Raw genomic sequence first — 23,132 nt, 5'->3', positions numbered from 1 at the left:
TCAAAACATTGGCATACACGCCACAAAGTCTCTGTTTTGTTTGTACTGCTCCATGGCTCTGATTCAGAGAAGAAGTCTGTCTGCTTCTTTCACAGTTTGGTGTCTGATTGGGTTCTTTGATCTGGTAGAGACTATGAACTTGCCTCTGGGAGATTGGGTCGGCTCAACGGCACAACACCATAGAGTTGTCTCTAGTACCCTTGTGTCTAAAATAGATGTTTCCCACTTGAAGCTTCCCCCCAAATAAGAGGCCTTCTCAGATATGAGACACTATATGTCAGGCAGATGGTTTCTTCTTTGATGATCTTACAGAAAAGCCTCATGTAATGCTTCCAGACTCGGTGAAATGGGACCATCTACCTCTTCCAGTCTCTTTTTGGGTTTCTTGTGGGCTGATAACCAAGAAAAGAGGATGGCATAATGAATGGAAGGTCTATAGCTCTTCTTAGTTTGATGAAATAGAGGAGATTTCTTCTCACCTGCTACCACTTTGTCCATGTCCTCACCAAACAGCTTGCTCTGAGTACTTGGCTGACGTCATAAGGTGTATTGCTTGCATATATGCTTTCCAAAGGTGGATCCAGAGGTATCTTCGTACTACCACTTTAGAGTCCATGAAGAAAACCACAAATCTAAGGGAATCCAATGAAGCATCTACAACAAAGGAAGCTGCTAGCTAGAACTTGTTCAAACTTGCTTTCAGTTTTTTATCTCGAACCAGGCTTAATTGCGTTATACCATCGATCAAGGCTAGAGTAGCCCTGACAAAACAAAAGGCTACTGAAGAGTCCAGCAGGCCTGAGGTCTCAGGGTTTTTTCTAAGAGATGCTTTGTTTTTTGGCCTGTTGGTTCTTATAATAAAGTCTCCCTGTGAAGTGATTAGTGTCTTTGACCAAGGCAGTGACTACTGCATCCACCTTTGGCAAAGTAACAATTTTTATTGTCTTTCAGTAAGGAACAGAACTACTGGATCTGTCTGTTGGCTTTGCTAGGGAACTCCCACCGAGCTTTGACTGTGTCTTCAAATATCACAGTGGAGTGGAACACAATTCTTTCTTTGCTTCAGCTAGAAAGTATTTGAGAGGCCTTCTTGAACTTCTTTGAGTAGTGGTGGTTCGTGGACTGTTTCAGGGAGCATTTCCACTGTGATTAGCACCTTCCATAACATACAATTAATTATTTGAGGAGGGAAAAGAGTCTCAAAAATCCTCCTCTAGTGCTGCCTGGTCTGAGATAGATAATTCCCCCTCCTCCAAGGAAATCAAACTGGATGAGGAGGAGGAAAAATTTTACTTCTCCTTGTTCCTATATCTCAGATTATTTTAGCCTATGGCTCTTCAGACTCCTCCCCAATGGAGAAGACTAAGAGGAGGATTGAGAAGCGTTCTTCTTCTTCGACTTTCCCTTTTTTCTGAGTCCAACAATCCCTGCAGGAGCACCTGCCTCCTCACTTAGCGCAGACTTGTGATAAGAGTCTGAACTGAGGACTCTTTGAACCTGCATGTCTTTTTTTTTTTAACTGATCTTTCTTTTATCTCTGTGGGGATTAGCCACTGGATTCTGCCCTTCAAACAGCTGTTTTAGAAGAGAACATGGGGCAGGTCACCACCCTGTTCCTGAAGTGGAGGGACCTTCAGAAGAAGGGTCCTGATGAACATGTCCCCAAGGGGGCAGAGTTTTAGAGCGTGAGAGAGGGATTTTTCTCTATTTCTTTGGTAGGAGAAGACTCTATGCTTACATAGCCCACCTTTCTGCCCAGAATAAAGTACAGCCACTTCAGGAGACACCCCTGAAGCTGAGGGAGTTAAGGGTTCCAAGGAATGTACTAGTGGAAGAGATGCTAGGTGGTCATTTACCTCCACATTGGCTGCACCAGGGCTGAAAGGACGGATAGAGCTGAAATCCTCATTTGGCAAGTCAGAGGAGAGGATGCTGTGTCACTGGCAGCAGCAATAGTGGCTGCTTTTTCCACAGGAAGTTCAGGCACCATTATGGGATGGAGCTACAGCATTTTTTGCATGCCACATAGTGGGGGGGAGGGACTCTGCAGCCCAATTCCATGGCTCAACATGGAACAGGCCCTAATGCGGATGAGGGGGTTAGAAGACTGCAGGGGAACTGAACCATGCTCATGGCTCTGGGTTGCCCTCTGAGGGGTCACCAACCAGACTCTATCAGTCCATTCGCAATACTCTTGAAAAGGAAGGAGTAAGCCTTGGGGGGCATTTGCAGTTCTCTTTATTTGTGATGGGCCAAGAGAGAAGGGGAAAACAGGTCTGATTCTGCTGTAATTCTGCCCTCAAGAAGGGCAAGCCAGGCTCAAAATTTCCTGGCCAGTAGAGAGCACCTTTGTTTTAAAAAAAATATATTTAGTTTGGTTTTGGAGTCTCCATTTAGTGAAATTCAGAATTTTAAGAAATCTTATTCCTAAAGACTCTGCTACAATAAGGAGATCCCTGGTCTGCTGTCTGCGTAGGAGTGAAGGCAGAGAACTTTGGAGGTTCTCCACCAAGGGGCAGTCTTGTCCCCAGGCTGGCTGTCAGTCTTAGTTCTGCCTCCCACCAGCAGGAAGAGGGGGAATGCACCACAGTACAGACTGCTGGACATGGAGCACGTGGTGGGTTAGCAGGGGTGCTGGAACAATTTTTACAGTGGAAGTGCTGAGAGCCATTGAACCAAACTGTAAACCCTGTATATAATGGAAACCATTTCAAGCCATGGGGTACGGCAGCACATATGGGGGTGAGAACCAATTCATCTACTTTGTTACCCTCTTGAGAACAATCTGATCCAGGGACAATGTGCGAGCCCGTTACGAATAGACTTAGCCTGTCTGTGATATGTCTTCCTCTTCTTCCAGGCAAGTAACCTGTGCTACATAAGGCATCAAAAAGAGATCACCCTTGTGAGACATGCCTTCTCTTTCCCCTTGGGCAGATGGCTCATGTATACCTTCCCACTTACAACCCTTCATCACAAAGTCCTAATCAAGCTCAAGAGAAATGAAGGTTCAATAATTCTAAAAGGCTGACAACATCTAAGATAAATATGGTTCTCCACAGTTAGGGACAGCAATGACCAGTCCATCAGCTATGGAGGAGGCCAGGTTCCCACTCAGGCAGATCACAAAACAGCAGCGAGGGTGGGTCTAGGGCTCACACAGCATAATGATGAGAATCTACACAGGCAATTTTCAGAAGAGAACATGCTGTTTACTCTCCCTTCCAGTCCATTAATGAAGGGGCTAGATAAGACCAGAACTAGCATACCACCAAACACTGTGGGTCCCACTAGACACCTCCATCTATGTGAGTGACATATCCAACCCTATTTGGATTTCCATTTTTGTGACATGTAGATGATGTGTTCTTTGAGTTTGTGTGCAGAATAAGGTTACAGTACATGTTTCCTTTTACCTCTCACAAGAAACTCCTGACCATCAATCTTGGATTCGCCTTTGGGTTTCTGTAGGAGCGAGATCCAGTGATGCATCTCCTCTGGGGTGTCGCTGTTACAGTGAATCACTCGATTTGCTGTGATGATCACAAAGGAATTTGGCCTGCCAGAAAACATGAGAATTAAAACTGGTCGTATCAGATCCATGTCTGGAGCAAAAGCACCATTGAGACAGAGCACATCTCTTCAACCATCAGCCCCTCTGCCAAAGTGCCTGCATAGCCATAGCCTGAGCCTTCACCTTTAACCATCAGCCCCTCTGCCTCAGCATAAGCAATGCCAGTCAGACCTATGGAAAACATACTATGGAGAGTTGGGGGAACATTTAAACAGGGGAAAGAGCCCCCCCAGACTGGATTACAAATTGGGGGGAGGAGTGTATTCAGACAGCAGGCATGTGATCTGTAGCACACACCAATCATAATAGCATAAAGATGCCTCTCATGGACTCCTGTCATCCTCCCTCCAGTCCCACTGCTTGGTTCAACAGAAGCTGAGGACCAATCCCTCAGTACTTTAGTGAGAGAGACAGAATTCCTCCTAGGACAAAGAAAGGCATCTTAGGTGGCAGATCTTCAGCTGCTGTAAATTGTCATAGCTCCGATGAAGTCAATGGAACGATGTCAATTTGCACCAGCCAGGGATCTACCTCAGAGTACTGTTAAGGACAATTATAGAATCATATAAAATTAGGGTCGGCAGAGACCTCAGGAGGTCATCTAGACATATCCCCTGCTCAAAGTAGAACCACCCCAACTGGAACTTGACACAATTGCTGCTTGTTCTGTCATCTGCCACCACTGAGAACAGCCGAGCTCCATCCTCTTTGGAACCCCACTTCAGGTAGTTGAAGACTGCTATCAAATTCCCCCCCATACTCTTCTCATCTGCACCAGCCCGCTAAACATTTTCATTGCCTCCGCTGGACTCCCTCCAATTTGTCCACATCCTTTCTGTAGTGGGAAGCCCCAAACTGGACACAATACTCCAGATGTGGCCTCACCAGTACTGAATAGATGGGAATAATCACTTCCCTCGATCTGCTGGCAATGCTCCTACTAATGCAGCCCAATATGCTGTTAGTCTTCTTGGCAACAAGGGCACACTGCTGACTCATATCCAGCTTCTCGTCCACTGTAATCCCCAGGTCCTTTTCTGAAGATCTGCCGCTTAACCAGTCAGTCCTCAACCTGTAGCAGTGCCTGGGATTCTTCCGTCCTAAATGCAGGACTCTGCACTTGTCCTTGTTGAACCTCATCAGATTTCTTTTTGCCCAATTCTCCAATTTGTCTAGGTCACTCTGGACCTTATCGCTACTGTCCAGTATATCTACCTCTCCCCCCAGCTTTGTGTCATCTGCAAACTTGCTGAGGGTGCAATCCATCCCATCATTCAGATCATTAATGAAGACGTTGAACAAAACCGGCCCCAGAACAGACCTCCTGGGGCACTCCACTTGATACCGGCTGCCAACTAGACATCGAGCCGTTGATCACTACCTGTCTAGCCAGCTTTCTATCCACCTTATGGTCCATTCATCCAATCCATACTACTTTAACTTGCTGGCAAGAATAATGTGGGAGACCGTATCAAAAGCTTTGCTAAAGTCAAGATATATCATGTCCACCACTTTCCCCATATCCACAGAGCCAGTTATCTCATCATAGAAGGCGATCAGGTTGGTCAGACATGACTTGCCCTTGGTGAATCCATGTTGATTGTTCCTGATCACTTTCCTGTCCTCCAAGTGCTTTAAAATGGATTCCTTGATGATCTGCTCCATGATTTTTCCAGGGACTGAGGTGAAGCTGACCGGTCTGTAGTTCCCCAGATTCTCCTTCTTTCCTTTTTTGGGCACTATATTTGCCTTTTTCCAATTGTCCGTGACCTCCCCCAGTTGCCACGAGTTTTCAAAGATAATGGCCAATGGCTCTGCAATCACATCAGCCAACTCCCTCAGCACCCTTGAATGCATTAGATCCGGTCCCATGGACTTGTGCATGTCCAGCTTTTCTAAATAGTCCTTAACCTGTTCTTTCATCACTGAGGTTGCTCACCTCCTCCCCATACTGTGCTGCCCAGTGCAGCAGTCTGGGAGCTGACCTTGTCTGTGAAGACCAAGGCAAAAAAAAAAAAAAAACATTGAGTACTTACTTCAGCTTTTTCCACATCATCTGTCACTAGGTTGCCTCCCCTATTCAATAAGGGTCCCACACTTTCCCTGACCACCTTCTTGTTGCTAACATACCTGTAGAAACCCTTCTAGTTACCCTTCACATCTCTTGCTAGCTGCAACTCCAATTGTGCTTTGGCCTTCCTGATTACACCCCTGCATGCTTGAGCAATATTTTTATACTCTTCCCTAGTCATCTGTCCAAGTTTCCACTTCTTGTAAGCTTCCTTTTTGTGTTTAAGATCACTAAAGATTTCTCTGTTAAGCCAAGCTGGTTGCCTGCCATATTTGCTATTCTTTCTGCACATCGGGATGGTTTGTTCCTGCGCCCACTTCTTTAAAATACAGCCAGTTCTCCTGGACTCCTTTCCCCCTCATATTAGCCTCCCAGGGGATCCTGCCCATCAGTTCCCTGGGGGAGTCAAAGTCTGCTTTTCTGAAGTCCAGGGTCCATATTCTGCTGCTCTCCTTTCTTCCTTGTGTCAGTATCCTGAACTCGACTATTTCATGGTCACTGCTGCCCAGGTTGCCTCCCACTTCTACTTCTACTTCTACTTCCCCTACCAATTCTTCCTTGTTTGTGAGCAACAGGTCAAGAGGAGCATGGCCTCTAATTGAGAGCATTCACTAATTTCTAAGGAGTCAGAACTGAATCTGGGGGTGGTGGGGGAGGGGAACCTCTGTATCTGAGACACAGTGCTGTGGAGCAGAAGAGAGTCAAGCCAGACTTAGGAAGCAGAAGTTCCAGTCCTACATCTCTAGCCAGCCACCTCACTTTGCACCTGGGATTACAATGGGATAGAGACTACGGGCAAGTCTACACTCAAAATGCTGCATGGGCGCAGCTGTACCACTGTAGCTTTTTATCGAAGATGCTCTAAACCGAATTAATCCACCCGAGTGACATAGTTATACCGATATAGGTCTGTAGTGTAAGACCAGACCCAAGTATTACTCTACACGTCTTCAGTATAAAGAGCCTAGCTGAAGTAATGTCTAAAACTTTCCACCTTAATACCCAGCTAAGAATCTCATAAAATACAAAAATTCCATAACTGTACTGTGAAAGCCCCTGCAGCTTGCAGGAGAAAAAAATACTTTAAAGCAAAGTAATGCAATAAGAAACTTAAGTAGGATAAGCCCATTGTTTTTGTAGCTCACAGTGTACACTTTCAACTGAATGAAATGTGAAATGCTCCCTGTTTTGTATTCTGGTTGGTTTCATAGCACAATGTATGAACTACAGAACTGTCCTGTGTTTTAATAGGACCCTTCTTGCTTTTGTTAGGGAGCGGTAAGAGTAGAGTTTAGTTTATGATGTTGGGGAGGCCTTCCTCAGGCTAGAGCATCTACTTGTTAATTTGGGCTTTTTCTGCTGAAAATGTCTGTCTTCTAATAAAGCTTTCAAAAGTGTAAGTTTTTATTTAACTTGGGTTCCAAGGCCGTGAACCACAAAGATACTTCGGCACCTCTTTTTAGGCACCGCTGCGATCCACTAAACTCCTGCTCAGTTGCTGCCTAACCCTGTAGGTGCCTAAAGTTGCTCAGCACCTATGTTTCTTCCTATGAACATGTGCATTGCAGCCTCGCTCTAGGTCCCCAGGGGCCAATCTCCCGCCTAGGCCCCAGGATGATTCACAAACTGGGGAAGACAGGCATTCGTCTGCCTAAGTGACATGCAGGAGCACAGTCTGGTAGGCATGCTCAGATGCCACTGCCAGGTTGGGCCATCTAGGAGAGTCCACACAGAACAACTGAGGAGGCAGAGTTCCCTCACAACTTTTAGTCTTGTGGTTAGAATACTGACCCAGGATGTCAGAGACCCCCAGCTCAAATCCCCCTCCACCTGAGGGGGAGAAGGGATTTGAACAAGAGTCTGCAACTTCTCAAGTGACTGCCCTAACCACTAGGCTATGGGATATTCTGATCTGAGTCTCCCTCACACAATCCTATTGAAGTTGTTCCACTTCAAATAATTGACTAATTAAATATTAACTGGGCTAGAGAAAGAGTTAGACTGAATCGTTAGTCTATTGGTTAGGGTACTCATCTGAGGGATGGCAGAGCCCTGTTCAGAAGGGGGACTATGAACTGAAGGTCTCCCACATCCTGAGTGAATACCCTAACCACTGGTCTAAAGGAGGTCTGCCTTTCCCCTCCTGCCCTCCAGGTGTTTTGTTTCTGGCCCCACATGTGACTTAGGTGGCCAAATGCCTCTTCCCCCCACCCCACCCCCCGTTTGTGGATCACAAGAAGAGATAGGTGCCTGTCTCTGAGATCGGGAGGGACTTAGCACTGGCTAGCTTAGGTGGTTCCCTACCTAGGGTGCTGACTTTGTGGTTCGCAGTTTAAGGCGCCTCTCTCTCTCCCCATTCATCATACAGGAGCCTAGGTGCCTAATTCAGGCTTCACGACACTGAGCATCACAGCACCTAACTATAGGTGCCAAGAAAATCACAGAAGGAACACTGTGCTCCACAAAGCATGAGTCCCTATGTGGGTCTGAGCCCAAGTGACTAATAGGCTCTATCATTAGGAAGAGTTGGTGGATTACTAATGTTCTGTGAACCTCAGCTTGAGAATAACGGATCTACTGAAATATTAGTGATCACATACTGTCATGGAACTTTTCATGTATTGTTATTGTTCATATCATTAATTATTGGAGGATATTATGCCGGTAGCATAATAACTTGATTAACATTTTGGTATATGGTTCACAAATCCAATACTGAACAGATTTTGAACCAAGAAGATGGACCTAGATAAATTCATGGAGGATAGGTCTAGCCAGGATGGGCAAGAATGGTGTTCCTAGCCTCTGTTTGCCAGAATCTGGGAATGAGCGACAGGGGATGGATCACTTGATGATCATCACTTGATGATTACCTGTTCTATTCATTCCCCCGGGGCACCTGGCACTGGCCTTATTCCTAATTTGAATTTGACAGGCTTCAGATTCCAGCCATTCATTCTTTTGCTTTTCTCCAATAGGTCAAAGAATCCTTTAGAACCTTGTACTCCAGTCCTCAAAAGAATTTCTGTAGCTCTTTTCTGCACCCTCTCCAATTTTTCTGCATCCTTTTAAAAATTTGGACATAAGAAGTGGATGCAGTATTAACTCACCACTTTAGGTGCCTACGTACAATATTTAAGTGCCACTGAGATCCTCAGAACCAGCTCAGCTGCCACTTAACTCTGTAGACACCTAAATTCCCAAGGTGCCTAAGTTTCCACCAATAGGCATGTGCAAAACTACCTCACTGAAACTGACCCTATAGCCTGGGGATTAAGACAGTCAACTGGGATGTGGGAGAGTCAGGTTCACTATTGCAGGGTGTATTTGTGTTCTTTGGTGGGGCAGGTTATTGTCCTAAGCTTAGAGTATATTTGCTGGGTATTTCTTGCTCTCACACTCCCTCTCTAAACCTTGAGTTTGAGTCTGTAATGCCTTTGCCCTTTACACCCTCCACTTGCATCGTTAATTAACGCTGTTCTGGCTGCTCCTGCTAGTCTCCATCCCAGATGATAATCTTTCCTATCCGTAAAATGCAGGGCATCCCATTCATATAGACTCATCTCCCACTGGAATGTGGCCCAACGTTCCACGTCATCAAAACTTCAACTTCACACCAGTCACATAGCCAGTGATTCATCACCAGTATTTTCTACCTTTTCTTGCTCGTAGGACTGGCAGGACCTCTGAGAAGATTGGTCTTTCTTCTTCTTCTTCAGCTCCCTTCCAAGATCTCTGAAGTCTTCAACAATCTGTGTAGTCCCACATGATGCTGTAACACTGGTTTCAATGTGTGTCTTCAACAGCAGAGATTTGCCAGGTGACTTCAGAATCCCATCCAATCTTGCAGTAACATTTTACATCCTAGCTCCTGTTGTTCTTGTGTCCCTTTCTAAAGCCTCTGTCCATTCTTCTTAACACAGACTCACCACTGACAATTGCTTGTCATCTTAGGCATCTTTGGGGTATAAAGTAAGCAGCAATCCCCAAGTGCATCCCCTATAGTTTTCTGTTCCATTCTCATAAGAATGGCCATACTGGGTCAGACCAAAGGTCCATCTAGCCCAGTATCCAGTCTTCTGACAGTGGCCAGTGCCAAGTGCCCCAGAGGGAATGAACAGAACAGGTAATCTTCAAGTGATCCATCCCTTATTGCTCATTCCCAGCTTCTGGCAAACAGAGACCAGGGACACCATCCCTGCCTATCCTGGCCAATCATCCCCAGGTGATTCTTCAGAGACATTCTAGGTAGTTGCCTCACTATCATCCCCATTTTACAGATGGGAAATTGAGGCACTGAGCATCCAGTACCTTATAGGATGTTTGTGGAAGAGACAGAATTGAACCTGTCTCTCTGACAGGCCAGGCTAAGTGCTCTAACCACTGGATCATCATTCCTCTCTGGTGGGGAAGTGCAAATGGAGATTCCCTATATCATGTGGCCCACATAAGGACAGGGCACAACAACCATTCCTGTGAGTACCTACACAGGAAGAAGGTATCCGATAATGGAAGACTCTTTCATTTATCAGACTGACTGAGGCATAACGAGATCCATTAGCTGGCAGTTGAATTTAGAAAAAGTCAAACTGGAATGAAGATGCAGTGTTTTAATAGTGAGGGTAATTATTAACTGGAATAGCTTCCTAATATATTTAGGAGATTCTCCACCACTTGGAGCCTTTACTGGAAACTGTAGGTCTTCCTTAAAGTTATGCTCCAGCTCAACCACGAGTAATTGCGATGGATGAAAGAATCACTGGGTGAAAATCTGTGACCTGTGTTCTGCAGGAGGTCAGACTAGATGATCAGCGTGGTCCCTTGTGGCCTTGGAATCTACGATCAGGACCACTCAGTCCTTGCTCCCGCCTGGTAACAGCTCAGCAAGAAAGGGGCAATGCCATAGCCCCACCCTTCAATATACCAGCCTGCGAAGTGGGGCACGCAGACTAGGGAAAGCACCCTGTCATCTTAACGTGTGCCCCCGTCCCTGTGTGCACTGAATAGTCCCATAAGAGGCACCATCTGTCCCAGGGCTCCTCCAAGGGTGATACAGCTGCTCTACCCTACGCGGAGCACCACGCAGAGTGTGCAACTGAGCCCTGTAGATTCGTTTTGATTATTCCTCACTTTTCCTCTTTTTCCCCATTTGTTTATCTTTGCTTGAAATGCTTTGAGTTAAGGAGAATTTAATTCAGTGGGGCAGAGATGACACACACACACACAGTGTTTCAACCTTCACTTCCCAAAACAGGTTACATTAATAGATTCACAGATTTTAAGGCAAGAAGAGACCATTATGATACTCAAGTCTGACTTCTCACAGGCCACAGAATTCCATCAAATGATAGCTGCATCGAACCCATAAGTTCTGGCTGAATGAGAGAGAATCTTTTACAAAGTCATCTAATCTTGACATTCAGACTAAGCTGTTTCCACCTATGAGATGGAAAGGGAAACAAACTTTCATTTAAAAAAAAGTGTATTTCTAGACCTCATGGCTATGAAGAAAACCAAACTGGAAAAATTTATAGACTGAAGCAGCATAAAGCAGGAGGCTGAGCTACCCCATGGGGCAAACTTATTATTATTTAAAACAAGTTTGGTGCTGATAATGTGCTCATCCATGTGCAAAAACAAACTAAAGCCAGGCCCTGCCCCAAAAAGCTACCAGTCCAAAAGGCAATGATGTAGTTACAGTGCAGCTTATTCCTACCTGTCAGGATTGTCTGAGGCACAGACAGAGTCGATGAGCCCCACATCCAGGGTTCCCTTCACAGGGGGAGAGACAGACATTTATCAACAATGTACATCCTAAAGCAGAAACATTTTCCTTCCTCATAAAAATCAAGAACCAAAGCTTTGCTTCTAAATTCTATCAGCTTTAATACAAGCAAGTCAATGAGAGAGAGGAAGGGGGATATGAGACAGACTTCTATGTTCTGCAGACAGAAAGGTGGTGCAGAACTCCACACAGGAGCTGTGATGGTCAGTCAGTATTATGAAGCTCTGGGAAAACTGCGTCTCCACCTCCCAGTCTCAGAACAAACAAAATATATGTGTATTCTCTTCATACAAATCTCCTGCCCCTGTATTTATTGTACTCCAAACCCTGTATGGCCTCCCCAAACCAACCAAGACCACCATCAATGATGCAACTCACTTTGCCCCACTCAAACTGCCAAAGATTCCTTGTCTCTGAACGATTCATCCCTGCTCTGTCCTTTCTTAAACCAGTTTTGAAGTCTGCTCTGCCCAGGGTAACTGTGCATAGCTTACTTACACTGTTCAGGAACTATGTCAATGCTGAGTTGGAAATACCTGCACAAGATTGACTGAACAATAATGGCTCTAAACATCCAACTTGCCAGGAATTTGGTCCACTAGTAACTCACCACGGCATTCTTCGGATTTGCCTGTTCATCTTGCATTTCCCTCAGCTGTTGGACTGTGGCACTGTTCACTCGGCTCAGAACATTAAACCAACCACTGACAATCAGAACAAAACCAAGATTAGGATTTATGCAGTGAAACTAGACTCCAGAAGATGATCAGATTGAGAAGGAAACAGAAACCCACCATCCGATGGAAGAATTATTTCACTCACTTCTTTCCTACAACTCTCCAAAAGCACCTCAGTCCTCTGACCCTGATGGGAAGCTCAACTTTTTCCCAACTGTCCATTTATCCCTGGAATATCTACATATGCTCCCAGATACCTGGCCTCATCAACCCCTTGGCAACTGCTCCTACACTATCCAGCTCCCCAGTGCCAGTATGAGGAAGCAGAAGTGAGTTATATAATACACAGCTGTCAGTGGACTTGGGAGAGGTTTCAGCAATGAGAAGGCAAGATGGGTTGGGACTCATTCCAGAAAAGAGTTCTGACCTGCCTCAACTCCCAGAAACCTTCTTGGACTAGCTCCCTTAACTGACCTGTGTATAAACCCTAAAATCAGACCGTTTCCAACTGGTCAATTTTATGATTTAATGGAAAGGGAAGGATATGAAGTTACTTGGTTGTGACAGGGATTCTTGTTCCAGACACAAGGCTTGAGAGTGAATCAGTCCTGGAGAACCAGCAGAGAGCTCATCCCACTCTAAATTTCAGATAAGAAGCATCTGGGTTTTGTAGAGATGTCACTAACAGAAGCACTAAAACGGCAATGGTTCGCCATTTCTAGTGCAGGTGCTTTCCCCTCTTCCTTGGAATGGATGCTGCTATGGTGAGGCCAGGGGCTGACATTTAATACTTATTTCTGCCATCTGGCCAGGGTGCCAGAAGGGAAGGATATGAGTCATTCTCTGGGTTTACATTGCTGAGGTTTTATCAGAGGACTCTGCAGACTCTGATAAACTACAGCTTTCACGCCGACTCCTGGGTAAAACAAATTCCCTCTGCAGGTTGCCTCAGTCATTTACAGAAACCATGAATGGCTGGCATTGTTCACCTTGGATTTCAGCTAATAGACGTTCCAGTTATAATAAGTGTTGCATGAAAAACTGTTCTTATCAAAGTCCTGCTTAACTTAGGCCATATTACAGAAGCAAAAGGTAATGTATACTCTCAAGAAAGAGAGCAGTGGTGGAACAGTGGGCAGAAGGAAGGAAGTCCCATGACTACATGAACACAGACTAAATTTCCGTCTCATTTCTGAGGATGGGGAGTCCACAGATGATATTTGTTGTTAGAGAAGTATGTAATGAAGCTCAGAAACGAATCCCTTCTCATCCCAGCAGAGGAAAGTTAATGGACTTTCCAGGGCAGAGTTGAGATTCATTGCAGGAGCAGCATGGGAGAAACCCAGTAATGAATGAAGATGGATAATAAATTCCCACTTGTACCTGGCATCTTCTGGTGACTCTGCCACAATGTGGTAAATTCTGTCCTCGGTCACAATATCCAGAGCATTCTCCTTCTCATGAATATCCACAATCTCCCTGTAACACAGTGAACGGTGAGACCCAGCAAGCTGAAAAACTTCCATAAGCATCACATTTACTCCATATGCCTGATTTTTCATGCTGTACCATTCACAGTAGCAAATGAAATGAATGGTGTCTGGCATGCCAATACTTTTGTTGAAACACAGGAATTCCACTGGTCAATAGCAAGAATTTCTGAATCCCCCTTAAAATGGCTGTACAGCTAACCTATACAAAAGCAGAAGGCACGCATACCAATTTAATACTTTATTTAAACCGATCAGCAAACAGAGATTTGAATGGCCAAAAAATAAAACGGGAAGGTGGACAGGTGGAGCTATTTACAGCAGCCATGACTGCTCATTTGTTTTGTTTCTTGGTAGGGCTGTCAATTGCAGTTAACTCAAGTGGTTAACTCAAAACAAATTAACTCGATTAAAAAAATTAATCATGATTAATCACAGTTTTAATTGCACTGTTAAACAATAATAGAATAAAGTAACTCCTCACTTAATGTCCTCCCGCTTAACGTTATTTCAAAGTTACATTGCTGTTCAATTAGGGAACATGCTGTTTGGTGGCGTTTAGGACTTTTGGGGGGGGGGGGGTAGGAGGGAAGGAGCAGGGATGTGACATGCTCTGGAGAGGAGGTGGAGTTGGGGTGGGAAGAGGTGGGCTTGGAGTGGAGCGGGGACAGGAAGAGGCAGGCCTGGAGCATCCTCCGGCAAAGTCGGCACCTGTTCTTCTCCAGGGAAGCTGTTGCTGCTGCTGGTGAAGGTACTTCCTAGCATCCTTGCCTGCAGCGAGCTTTGCCTGTGTGAGGTAAGCCAGGGGCACTTCCCAACCACTGTACAGTACAGTACTGTACAGTATATAATGCCTTTTGTCTGCCCAAAAAATATTTCCTTGGAACCTAACCTCCCGCATTTATCTTAAATCTTATGGGAAAATTGGATTCGTTTAACATAGTTTCACTTAAAGTTGCATTTTTCAGGAACATAACTACAACGCTAAGTGAGGAGTTACTGTACCATTTATTTAAATATTTTTGGGTGTTTGGATGTAAATACCGTCCAATGCCGACTACAACAGTGCCATACAAATGCCTATTCTCACAAGATCCATCCCCTATCGCCTGTCTCACTTTCAGGTGACATTGTAAACAAGAATTGGGCAGCATTATTTTCCATAAACGTAAACAAACATGTTTGTCTTAGCAATTGGCTGAACAAAATAGGACTGAATGGACTTGTAGGCTCTAAAGTTTTACATTGTTTTATTTTTTAGTGCAGTTAATTCTGCACTAAAAAAATAATTCTACATTTGTAAGTTGCACTTTCACGATAGAGATTGCACTACAGTAATTGTATGAGGTGAGTTAAAAATACTATTTCTTTTGTTTATCTTTTTTACGGTGCAAATATTTGTAATAAAAAAATAATATAAAGTGAGCACTGTACACTTTGTATTCTGTCTTGTAAGTGAAATCAATATATCTGAAAATGTAGAAAACATTCAAAAATATTTAAATAAATAGTATTCTATTATTGTTTAACAGTATGATTAAATCTGCAATTAATGGTGGGGTTTTTTTTATTGCGCGATTAATTTTTAAAATAGTTTGGCAGCCCTATTTCTTGGTACTCTAGGTGGAGACAGTATGAGGGTCTGATTCAATCTCTGGGTTCTACCATTGAAAGACAGGATGCCTGGCTCTTGCAGCCAAAAATCTGCCCACAGGTTGGGGGAAGGCACAGCAGTATAACACACCGACAATCAAACTCCACTAGGAACCCTGGAGTTGTCTGGAATAGCGCTGAGGCAGATGGAGTCGGGTGGGGCAGAGCACATGGGCAATGTGCTGAATTAGTGCCTCTCCTGGACAACCTCTGTCAGTGGCTACTTTGCAGTCTCAGCTGGGGTCTGCAGCTGCTCCCTACACTGGACAAGGAACTAGAAAATGTCCAATAGGGAGCAATCCTGCTCCCCCAGAGATCGACTGGATGATCCAACAGGATTTTCCTTCTCTACCCTCAGATTCCTCTAACCCTATACAATATTTCTAGGCTAGTGCAGCAGCCTTTATCACTAGTGATATGGACAGAGAATGTTGGAGTTTTGTTGGGTTTGTTCTTCTCACTCACTTTGCCCTTCTGATGTCTATTGTCCCCTTCAGTTTTTCCTCACTGTCATTCTCAAAGTACATCAACTTAGATTCTCGAAGAACAAACCAGCGGCGCTTCCAGTTACGGCGAGACAGAGTTGACAAGCCGCCTCCTTTTTTATAGAGCCAGCCTGACTTCAGGGCCTCTTGCTTAGTTCGGAACCACATGAAGGCCTCATTCTTCAGAACACACCATCGCCGTCTCCATGGGTTCATCAGACCCCCTGCAGGGGAGAGAGCGCAAGACATTATCAACTCTGCAGCATCACGCATCTCCCTAGTCTAACCCTTGTGTCTCAATTAGACATCTGGGCACCATTTCAGATGCGTGCCTGGCCACACACAGCAGGAATTGAGGACTGGAATAGAAATAAGGCTGGGATTAGAGTTTGGCCAAAGAAAGAACAGAATCAGACATTCAACCAAACATGAACAGTTTCTGAGAAGTGAAAAGTGCACTCTGCTTTTGTTTTCTTGTAGAATTTGTGGAAATTCTCACTTGCTTTTCATTTTTTGGTTCACTGTTTGTCTGAAGCACCAAGATGCTGTTACAAATGTGCATCCTGAAGTTTTTGTGGCCCACCTGAAACCAGGAAACACTGAAAAGCTAGAGAAAAAGAACAGACTTCACAAAATTTTCATTTTAAAGATGGCTGAATAATCTGCAGAGAAGCAGGACTTTATGTAATCCAAACCTTGGCACCTTCTGAGGTTCCTCCCATCAGCACATAGCAAAATCACCGATTCAAGAATTCCTGTGAAGTGAAGACCAGCAACAACAATTACAACTCCTCCGCATGCATGCAATACAAACAGAGGTTCCTCCTTCACTCCTTCGTATTTCTGCTCCAGATCGCACACGCTGCTTTCCCAAATTTGCAAAACAAATGGATGTTCACCACACTATGCTCTTGCTCTGTTGTTTACACTGCCTCTTGCAGAACAGAGGCTGCTATATATGCAGATTTTAAAACCAGAAGGGACCACTACAATTATTTAGTCTGGCATTCTGCAGAACACGGGCCGCCATATCCTACAATGAGCACAATACCTTGTGACTGAGCTGCAGGCATGTCCTTTAGAAAGAAATATTCAATCTGAATTTAAAGACTTTGGGCCACATTCTGAAGCTGAGTTACATCATCTTTGGGCCACTCCGATAGTTCAGAAGGATTGTAACACAGCAGTAAATGCCAAGTCCAAGGGCTTGTCCACACAAAGACTCAGTGCACAGCACGTCAGGGTGTAAATGTACACCTCACCAGCTTGCCATGCAGTAAGTGACCATGTAAACCCTGTAAGTTTCAGGGTATGTTTTGATATATGCCTGTTTCAAAAAGCACTATGGAACTTTTAGTGCATGGTCTCAAGATCCACACGGCCACTTAGAGTACGTCTACACTGCAATTAAAAACCTGCAGCTGTCCCATGCCAGCTGACTCTGGTTCATGGGGCTTGAGCTAAGGTGCTGTTTAACTGCAGTGTAGACGTTCAGGTTTGGGCTGGAGCCTGGGCTCTAGGGCCCTGCAAGTTGGGAGGGTCCCAGAGCTCAGGCTGCAGCCCGAGTGCGAACACCTATACTGCAATTCAACAGGCCCTTAGCCTGCACCCCACAAGCCCTAGTCAGCTGGCACAGGCCAACCACAGGTGTCTAACTGCAGTGTAGACGTACCCTTAGTGTGTGGCAAGCCAGGGTATAAATCTACATTAATTTGCCAAACACTAAGTCTCTGTGTAGACATGCCCTAGATATATTACATCTACAAAGTTCCTTTATGAACCAAACTTGTAACCTCATCAGTGAATGAAATCAGGCTCGTTTGATAATACCGGTTTTCCACAAACACGTGTGATTAGTATTATATTGACTCAAGGATGCAGCCAATTCTTTGACTTCACACGCAGTTTGGTCTTAAAAACATTCAAGAGATCAAAGAACTACATTCCCAGTGTTGTTAACCATGACAATACTCCCTATCCGCACTTTGACATGTTTCCTGTTTGGCAGTTATAGAAACTGCCGGTATTATGCTCTTCCCACAATTCACCCACGTCAGGCTTCCCACAACACTGTGCAAAGCTGCAGTCAGCTCTGGCATTAGAGAATAGGAAACGTGCCGAATTACCAACACTGGGAATGTAGGATTCAAAATGGCTATGGGAAAGTAACGACAAAACTGGCACAAGCAAGTGGGTTAAACGTAAACTTTAAGTGATGTGCAAAGAATTTTGTAACTTCTAAAATCATACTATAAATACTACTAGCTGAAATGCGTATCTTAGAAGGACACTTCCTGTATAAGGTGAACATGCTACGAGAATTTGCTCCCTAGAAGGAGGGTATATATGTCTTTTTCATATTATACTGCTTTATCTTTAGACAATACACACAATACCCATTAATACATTCAACGTATGTGTTTTGGCTAACAATTAACTATTAACCATGGCTGGGAGGTGGCAGAGTGGAGCGGGCTGGGGCTGCGTTGCTCCGCTTCCTGCCGCTGCCGGTTAGTGCCTGTCAGGGGGCGGGGTGTGTGGATAGGGGTTGGAGCAGTCAGGGGACAAGGAGCAGGGGGGTTGGGTAGGGGGTAGGGTCCTGGTGGTGATTAGGGACAGGGGTCTCTGGAGGGGGCAGTCAGGGAACAAGGAATGGGGTGAGGGGGCCAAAGCAAGTTCGATATAACACGGTCTCACCTATAACGCGGTGAGATCTTTTGTCTCCCAAGGACCGCGTTAGATCGGGGTAGAGGTGTATATTAAACACCACCAATTCTAGTACAGAACACCAGGGCATCCACTGTTAACCATGATGAAAAAATGGAAGTTTTCAAATACGTTTATATCTTGGTCAAACCAGAACGGAATTTCACTGGACACGGAAAAAGCACTTCTCTCATCCCAAGGCTTTCTCTGCCAAATTTCAAGGCCCTGATGCAAACAATGGTGGTGTCAGACCTCTCACAAAAGTTTACAAAAATCTTTTATAATGGAAATTGTTAGGTAACTCAAATAAGGAAAAATAGAATCATAGAAATGCAGGGATGGAAGGATCTCAAGGGGTCATCTAGTTCACGCCCCCCACACTGAGGCAGGATTAAGTATACCTAGGCCACCCCGACAGGTGTTTGTCTAACCTGTTTTTAAAAACCTCCAAGGATGTGGATTCCACAACCTCCCTATGTAACCTGTTCCAGTGCTTAAGTATCCTTACAGGTAGAAAGATTTTCCTAATATCCAGACTAAATCTCCCTTGCTGCAAGCTCAGCCAATTACTTCTTGTCCTACCCTCGGCAAACAGAACAACTAATCCTCTTTATAACAATCTTTTACATATTTGAAGACTGTTACCATGTTCCCCCTCAGTGTTCCATTCTCTAGATTAAACATGCCCAATTCTTTTAACCTTTCCTCATAGGTCACGTTTCTACACCTCTTATTTTTGTTGCTCCCTCTCCAATTGTTCACATCTTTAAAGTGTGATGTCCGAAACTGAACACTGTACTCTAGCTGAGGCCTCACTAATGCCAAGAGGAACAATTACTGTCCTTGTCTTACTTACACCACTCCTGCTAATACATTCCAGAGTGACATTTGCCCTTTTCATACTGTTGACTTGTATTCAACTTGTGAGCCACTATAACCTCCCAGTCCTTTTCTGCTGTACTGCTGCCTAGCCAGTTATTTCCCATTTTGTACTCATTCATCTGATTTTTCCTTCCTAAGCGTACTACTTTGCACTGGTCTTGATTGTATTTCTATCACTATCAGCTCTCTCTATAATAAAAAAGTATAGTGGAAGTAAATCAGAACCAGGGGACAGTGAATGAAACTGAAAGGCAGCAAATTTAAAACAGAAAAAAGGAAATACTTTTAACACAATGGATGATTACCTGTGCATCTGACTGCCACTAGATACTGTTGAGACCAACACCTTGGTGGAATTCAATAAGGGAGAAATTCTCAAAGCTGCCTAAGGGAAATAGGCACCCAATGCCAACTGGAAGTTATTTGCAATTCCAGTTGGAAGTTATGTCCCTATCTCCCTTAGGCTTCCTTGAAAGTCCCAGCCTCAAAGAGTGTGAATTTTTATTGATCATGGCAACATCCAAAGTTACAATAGAAAGGACTACGAATGTAGAAGAGTCATTAATCCTCCAGTTTCAAGGTATAAAACATTCACTAATTGAGGGGATCAGAAAAAAAACTTCCCCTCTAGGCATGTTATTCCATAACTATCCACTTGGGGGTTTCTTGCACCTTCCTCTGAAGCAGCTGGTACTGGCCATTGTTTTAGGGCTCATCTACGCAGCAACATCCAGGAAAATTAATCTGAATGAACTGAAAGTGTGAATTTGAAGTGGATTATTTAAACTGCATTAAACCCCTGTGGGACCACACTCATTCAGAATTAAAGTGACCTTAATTTGGTTCCACTCAATTCACTCTGGAAGTGAATTAAACTAAACCAAATTAAGGCCACTTAAATTCTGACTACAGGGATTTAGTGCCTATGTTCTGGCAGGGGGAAGCAGCATGGGTGTGAACTTGCTTTTCCGAAGGGTCTCTACCTGGTGCTATCTCCCAGCAACCTGAAAGCCTCCTTCCTCCCTGGCATTACCTCTGTGGTCATACAAGCATCCCAGAGATTATCCAGTCTTTACATGTTCTACCCAATACTTTGTGCTGTCTTATCTCCCCAATGCTGTAGTTTAGTTTTGCTCATCTGAACTACAAACACCTCAGTGGACACCCTGGTGCGTATAAAAGGGTTTCACTAACAGGGACATCCACTCTAATCCCTTCTAAATCTCTCTTCTACAGAGATTTCCCATTTTTTCTTTGCTGGTTTGGATAAAATAAAGAAACAGAAAAAATGTAAGTAGAGAAATAAACAGGAAAAATGTGTGGAGAAAGGAAAGGAGAAGAGGCTGGGAGAACAAGATACTCTCAAAGCTTTCGTGGTATAGACTACAGCCACTTACCCTTCATATAGAGATAACTGTGAAAATAGGGTGGTCCTGAGCCATTGAAGATTGTGACCCGGCCATTGCAGAATTCTTCGTCTGTGTCTATATAAACATCCACTTCCTCCTCACTGTCCAGAAACTAGAAACAAAGAAAAAGATCAACTTCTCTAAGTCTAGGGCAGATGGGTACAGAACAACAAGGATCCAGCAGCCACATAACCAGATGTAAAACTTAAGTCAGACGCTCCCTTATGTCCCTTTTACACAAAGCAAACAATTAAAATAGGGGCTTGACACCTCACTCACTAGTTCCTAAAGTCAACATACTCAGCTAGCAATGAGTTATTGAACAGAAAGAGAGCAGTTACCTAAAGTGATAAACCCTCCTGCTTCTGGGCATAATCCAAAATTTACTTAGTAGGGTTAGAAAGATTATTTTCCCTTTGGGAAGGTTCTTCCATAACTGACTATTGCAGGATTCCATGCTCCTTCCTCCAAAGCCTCTAATACTGGCTGCTGCCAGAGACAGGATACCGGACTAGGTGTAGTACTGGTCTTATCCAGTATGGCAGTTCCTAAATTACTATAATTGCTTCCTGATTATCAGGTAATAAGCATATCCTGGGCTAAATGAACTCGAAGGCCAAAAACACAGAATATTCCAATATGCTATTTAGCCTCTTTCCCAGCACACTGATTGGCTACTGTAAGTCTTTCTGCTTTCTTTGGGAATTGCCCTCAGAACTACAATATGCCCACAACAAAGATAGTTGCCTCAATTTCTGTCCCCATCCTGATAAGAGTGAGAGAGTCCAAGGAGGCGTATTTGCTGTGAGTCTGTGCATAGACAATTTCAAAGGCAGTAGCTTGTTGGTACACAGGGATCTGTTCAATCATTGGACAGGTACTGAGAAATAACAGGTCACTGTTTATTCAAGTCTATGGTCCAATTGGCTACCAGTGGAACCTCAGCCAGAATAAAGTGCTATACACTTTCAAATCCTGATTGCTGTTTTGAATAATGTTCACTCTGACTAGATGTGAGTTTAATGCTGATGAAGGCAGCCCCTTCATCCCCGCACAAACTGCACGCGCTCTCTATTCACTCCTCTCCTCTTCTCGCTCTCTGCCATTGCCATTCACTCTCCCTGATCTTGATTCTCACCTTTTCCCCTCTCATTCACTCTCCCGCTTGCTCACTGCATTCAAAATCAATTATTGCTGCACCTTCACCTCTTTGTGGGCCCCTGCATCTGCCGCTGTTGCCCAGCTCCTGCTGGTCTCCTGGGCTCTAGAAGGCCCTTAGGCTGGTGGGGGCAAGCACCACCCTTCCCCATCAAGCCAGAGGATAGCTACTGGGATCTGTGCTCCCATGCCCCTGGGACTGGGGATTGAACTGGGATCTTCATGCCCCCCCCACAGGCCTAGCGATGGGTGGGGAGTCTGCTTGGCACACTGCTTCAAGTTTAGGATCTATAGCGCTGACCTAGTGAACCTTCACTCTTGCTCTAAAACTGCAGCATGGAGGGCGAGGGGAGTCCAGATTAAAGCTTCTGCCCAGCAGCTGCACCAGAAGACTGGCTCTGCTGAGCACTACTGGAAAAACGCAGCACAGGGTCAACCAGCAGGAACCAAGCTCCTAGAAGCTTGAGCAGCTGCTGCTGCCACTCAGGTGCGGTGGGAAGATGTAACACTTTTAACATTACATCGATCCTCAAACTGATGGACATCAATGACAAATTCATGGAGTTCTGTGTAACTTTATAACCAGGTATGCAGTGCTGCCAGAACTCAAATTTGGTAGTGTTGAAAGCAGGAGGAGGTTGAGGGGTAAGGAAAGTGGGGATGGCAATACTGAGGGGAAAGCTAAGGCAGTTTAGAAACTTGGGTGCCAGATTAGTATTAAAGAAGGGCAAAAACAGAAGAAAGTAATTTTAAGGATATCCTGGTTATAAAAGAGTATGTGATCCCCCTTTAAGGGAAGGTACTGCTAGCATGCCTTTTATTGGAGCTCAGCACTTTAAGACAAGAGAATTCTGAGAGATTTGGGCCCCAGAGGGATTGATGGGAGGTATAGTCCCACATCATGTAACAGAGGAGCAATGTGACTAGAGTAGGGACTATATATAGATAGCAAAATCTGCTCTGGAGGTAGAGACCTGCAGACCTCTACGGGGGAGGTCTGGGTACAGAACACTCAGCCCAGGAATGGGACTGTGGAAAAAAGGCCTGTGGATAGGTAGGACACAGAAAGACCTGGGGGAAACAAGAAGGAACCGATCTGATGCACAATTGGCTAGATGTGTTTTGTTGTTGTGAGGTGTCGTTTTTATTTTGGGGGGTGGGGTTGGGGTTTTTTGTTTTGTTTTGCCTTCCTCTTAAGCATCACAGATTGGCCATCACTAGAGAGGAGACACTGGACAAGCT

The 23,132-nt window shown here is 44.6% G+C and overlaps 1 protein-coding gene across 2 annotated transcripts in view; it reads right to left on the bottom strand.

Annotated features, from left to right (window-relative positions):
• LOC101952950 (unconventional myosin-X-like) overlaps positions 1–23,132 on the bottom strand; it is a 235,305-nt gene that overhangs the window by 35,243 nt on the left and 176,930 nt on the right. For both annotated transcript variants that reach the window (XM_065561329.1, XM_065561328.1), the window contains 6 exons: positions 20,721–20,844; positions 15,716–15,959; positions 13,491–13,586; positions 12,041–12,134; positions 11,362–11,417; positions 3,417–3,559 (listed from right to left, as the gene is read on the bottom strand). In XM_065561329.1, coding sequence (XP_065417401.1) covers positions 3,417–3,559; positions 11,362–11,417; positions 12,041–12,134; positions 13,491–13,586; positions 15,716–15,959; positions 20,721–20,844 — 757 coding nt within the window. The remainder of the gene's footprint in view (positions 1–3,416; positions 3,560–11,361; positions 11,418–12,040; positions 12,135–13,490; positions 13,587–15,715; positions 15,960–20,720; positions 20,845–23,132) is intronic.

Source organism: Chrysemys picta, chromosome 11 (genome assembly GCF_011386835.1).
Source record: "Chrysemys picta bellii isolate R12L10 chromosome 11, ASM1138683v2, whole genome shotgun sequence".
Taxonomy (NCBI): Eukaryota; Metazoa; Chordata; order Testudines; family Emydidae; genus Chrysemys; species Chrysemys picta.
Note: the sequence above shows the minus strand (reverse complement) of the source record. Positions and strands in the feature narration are given on the sequence as shown.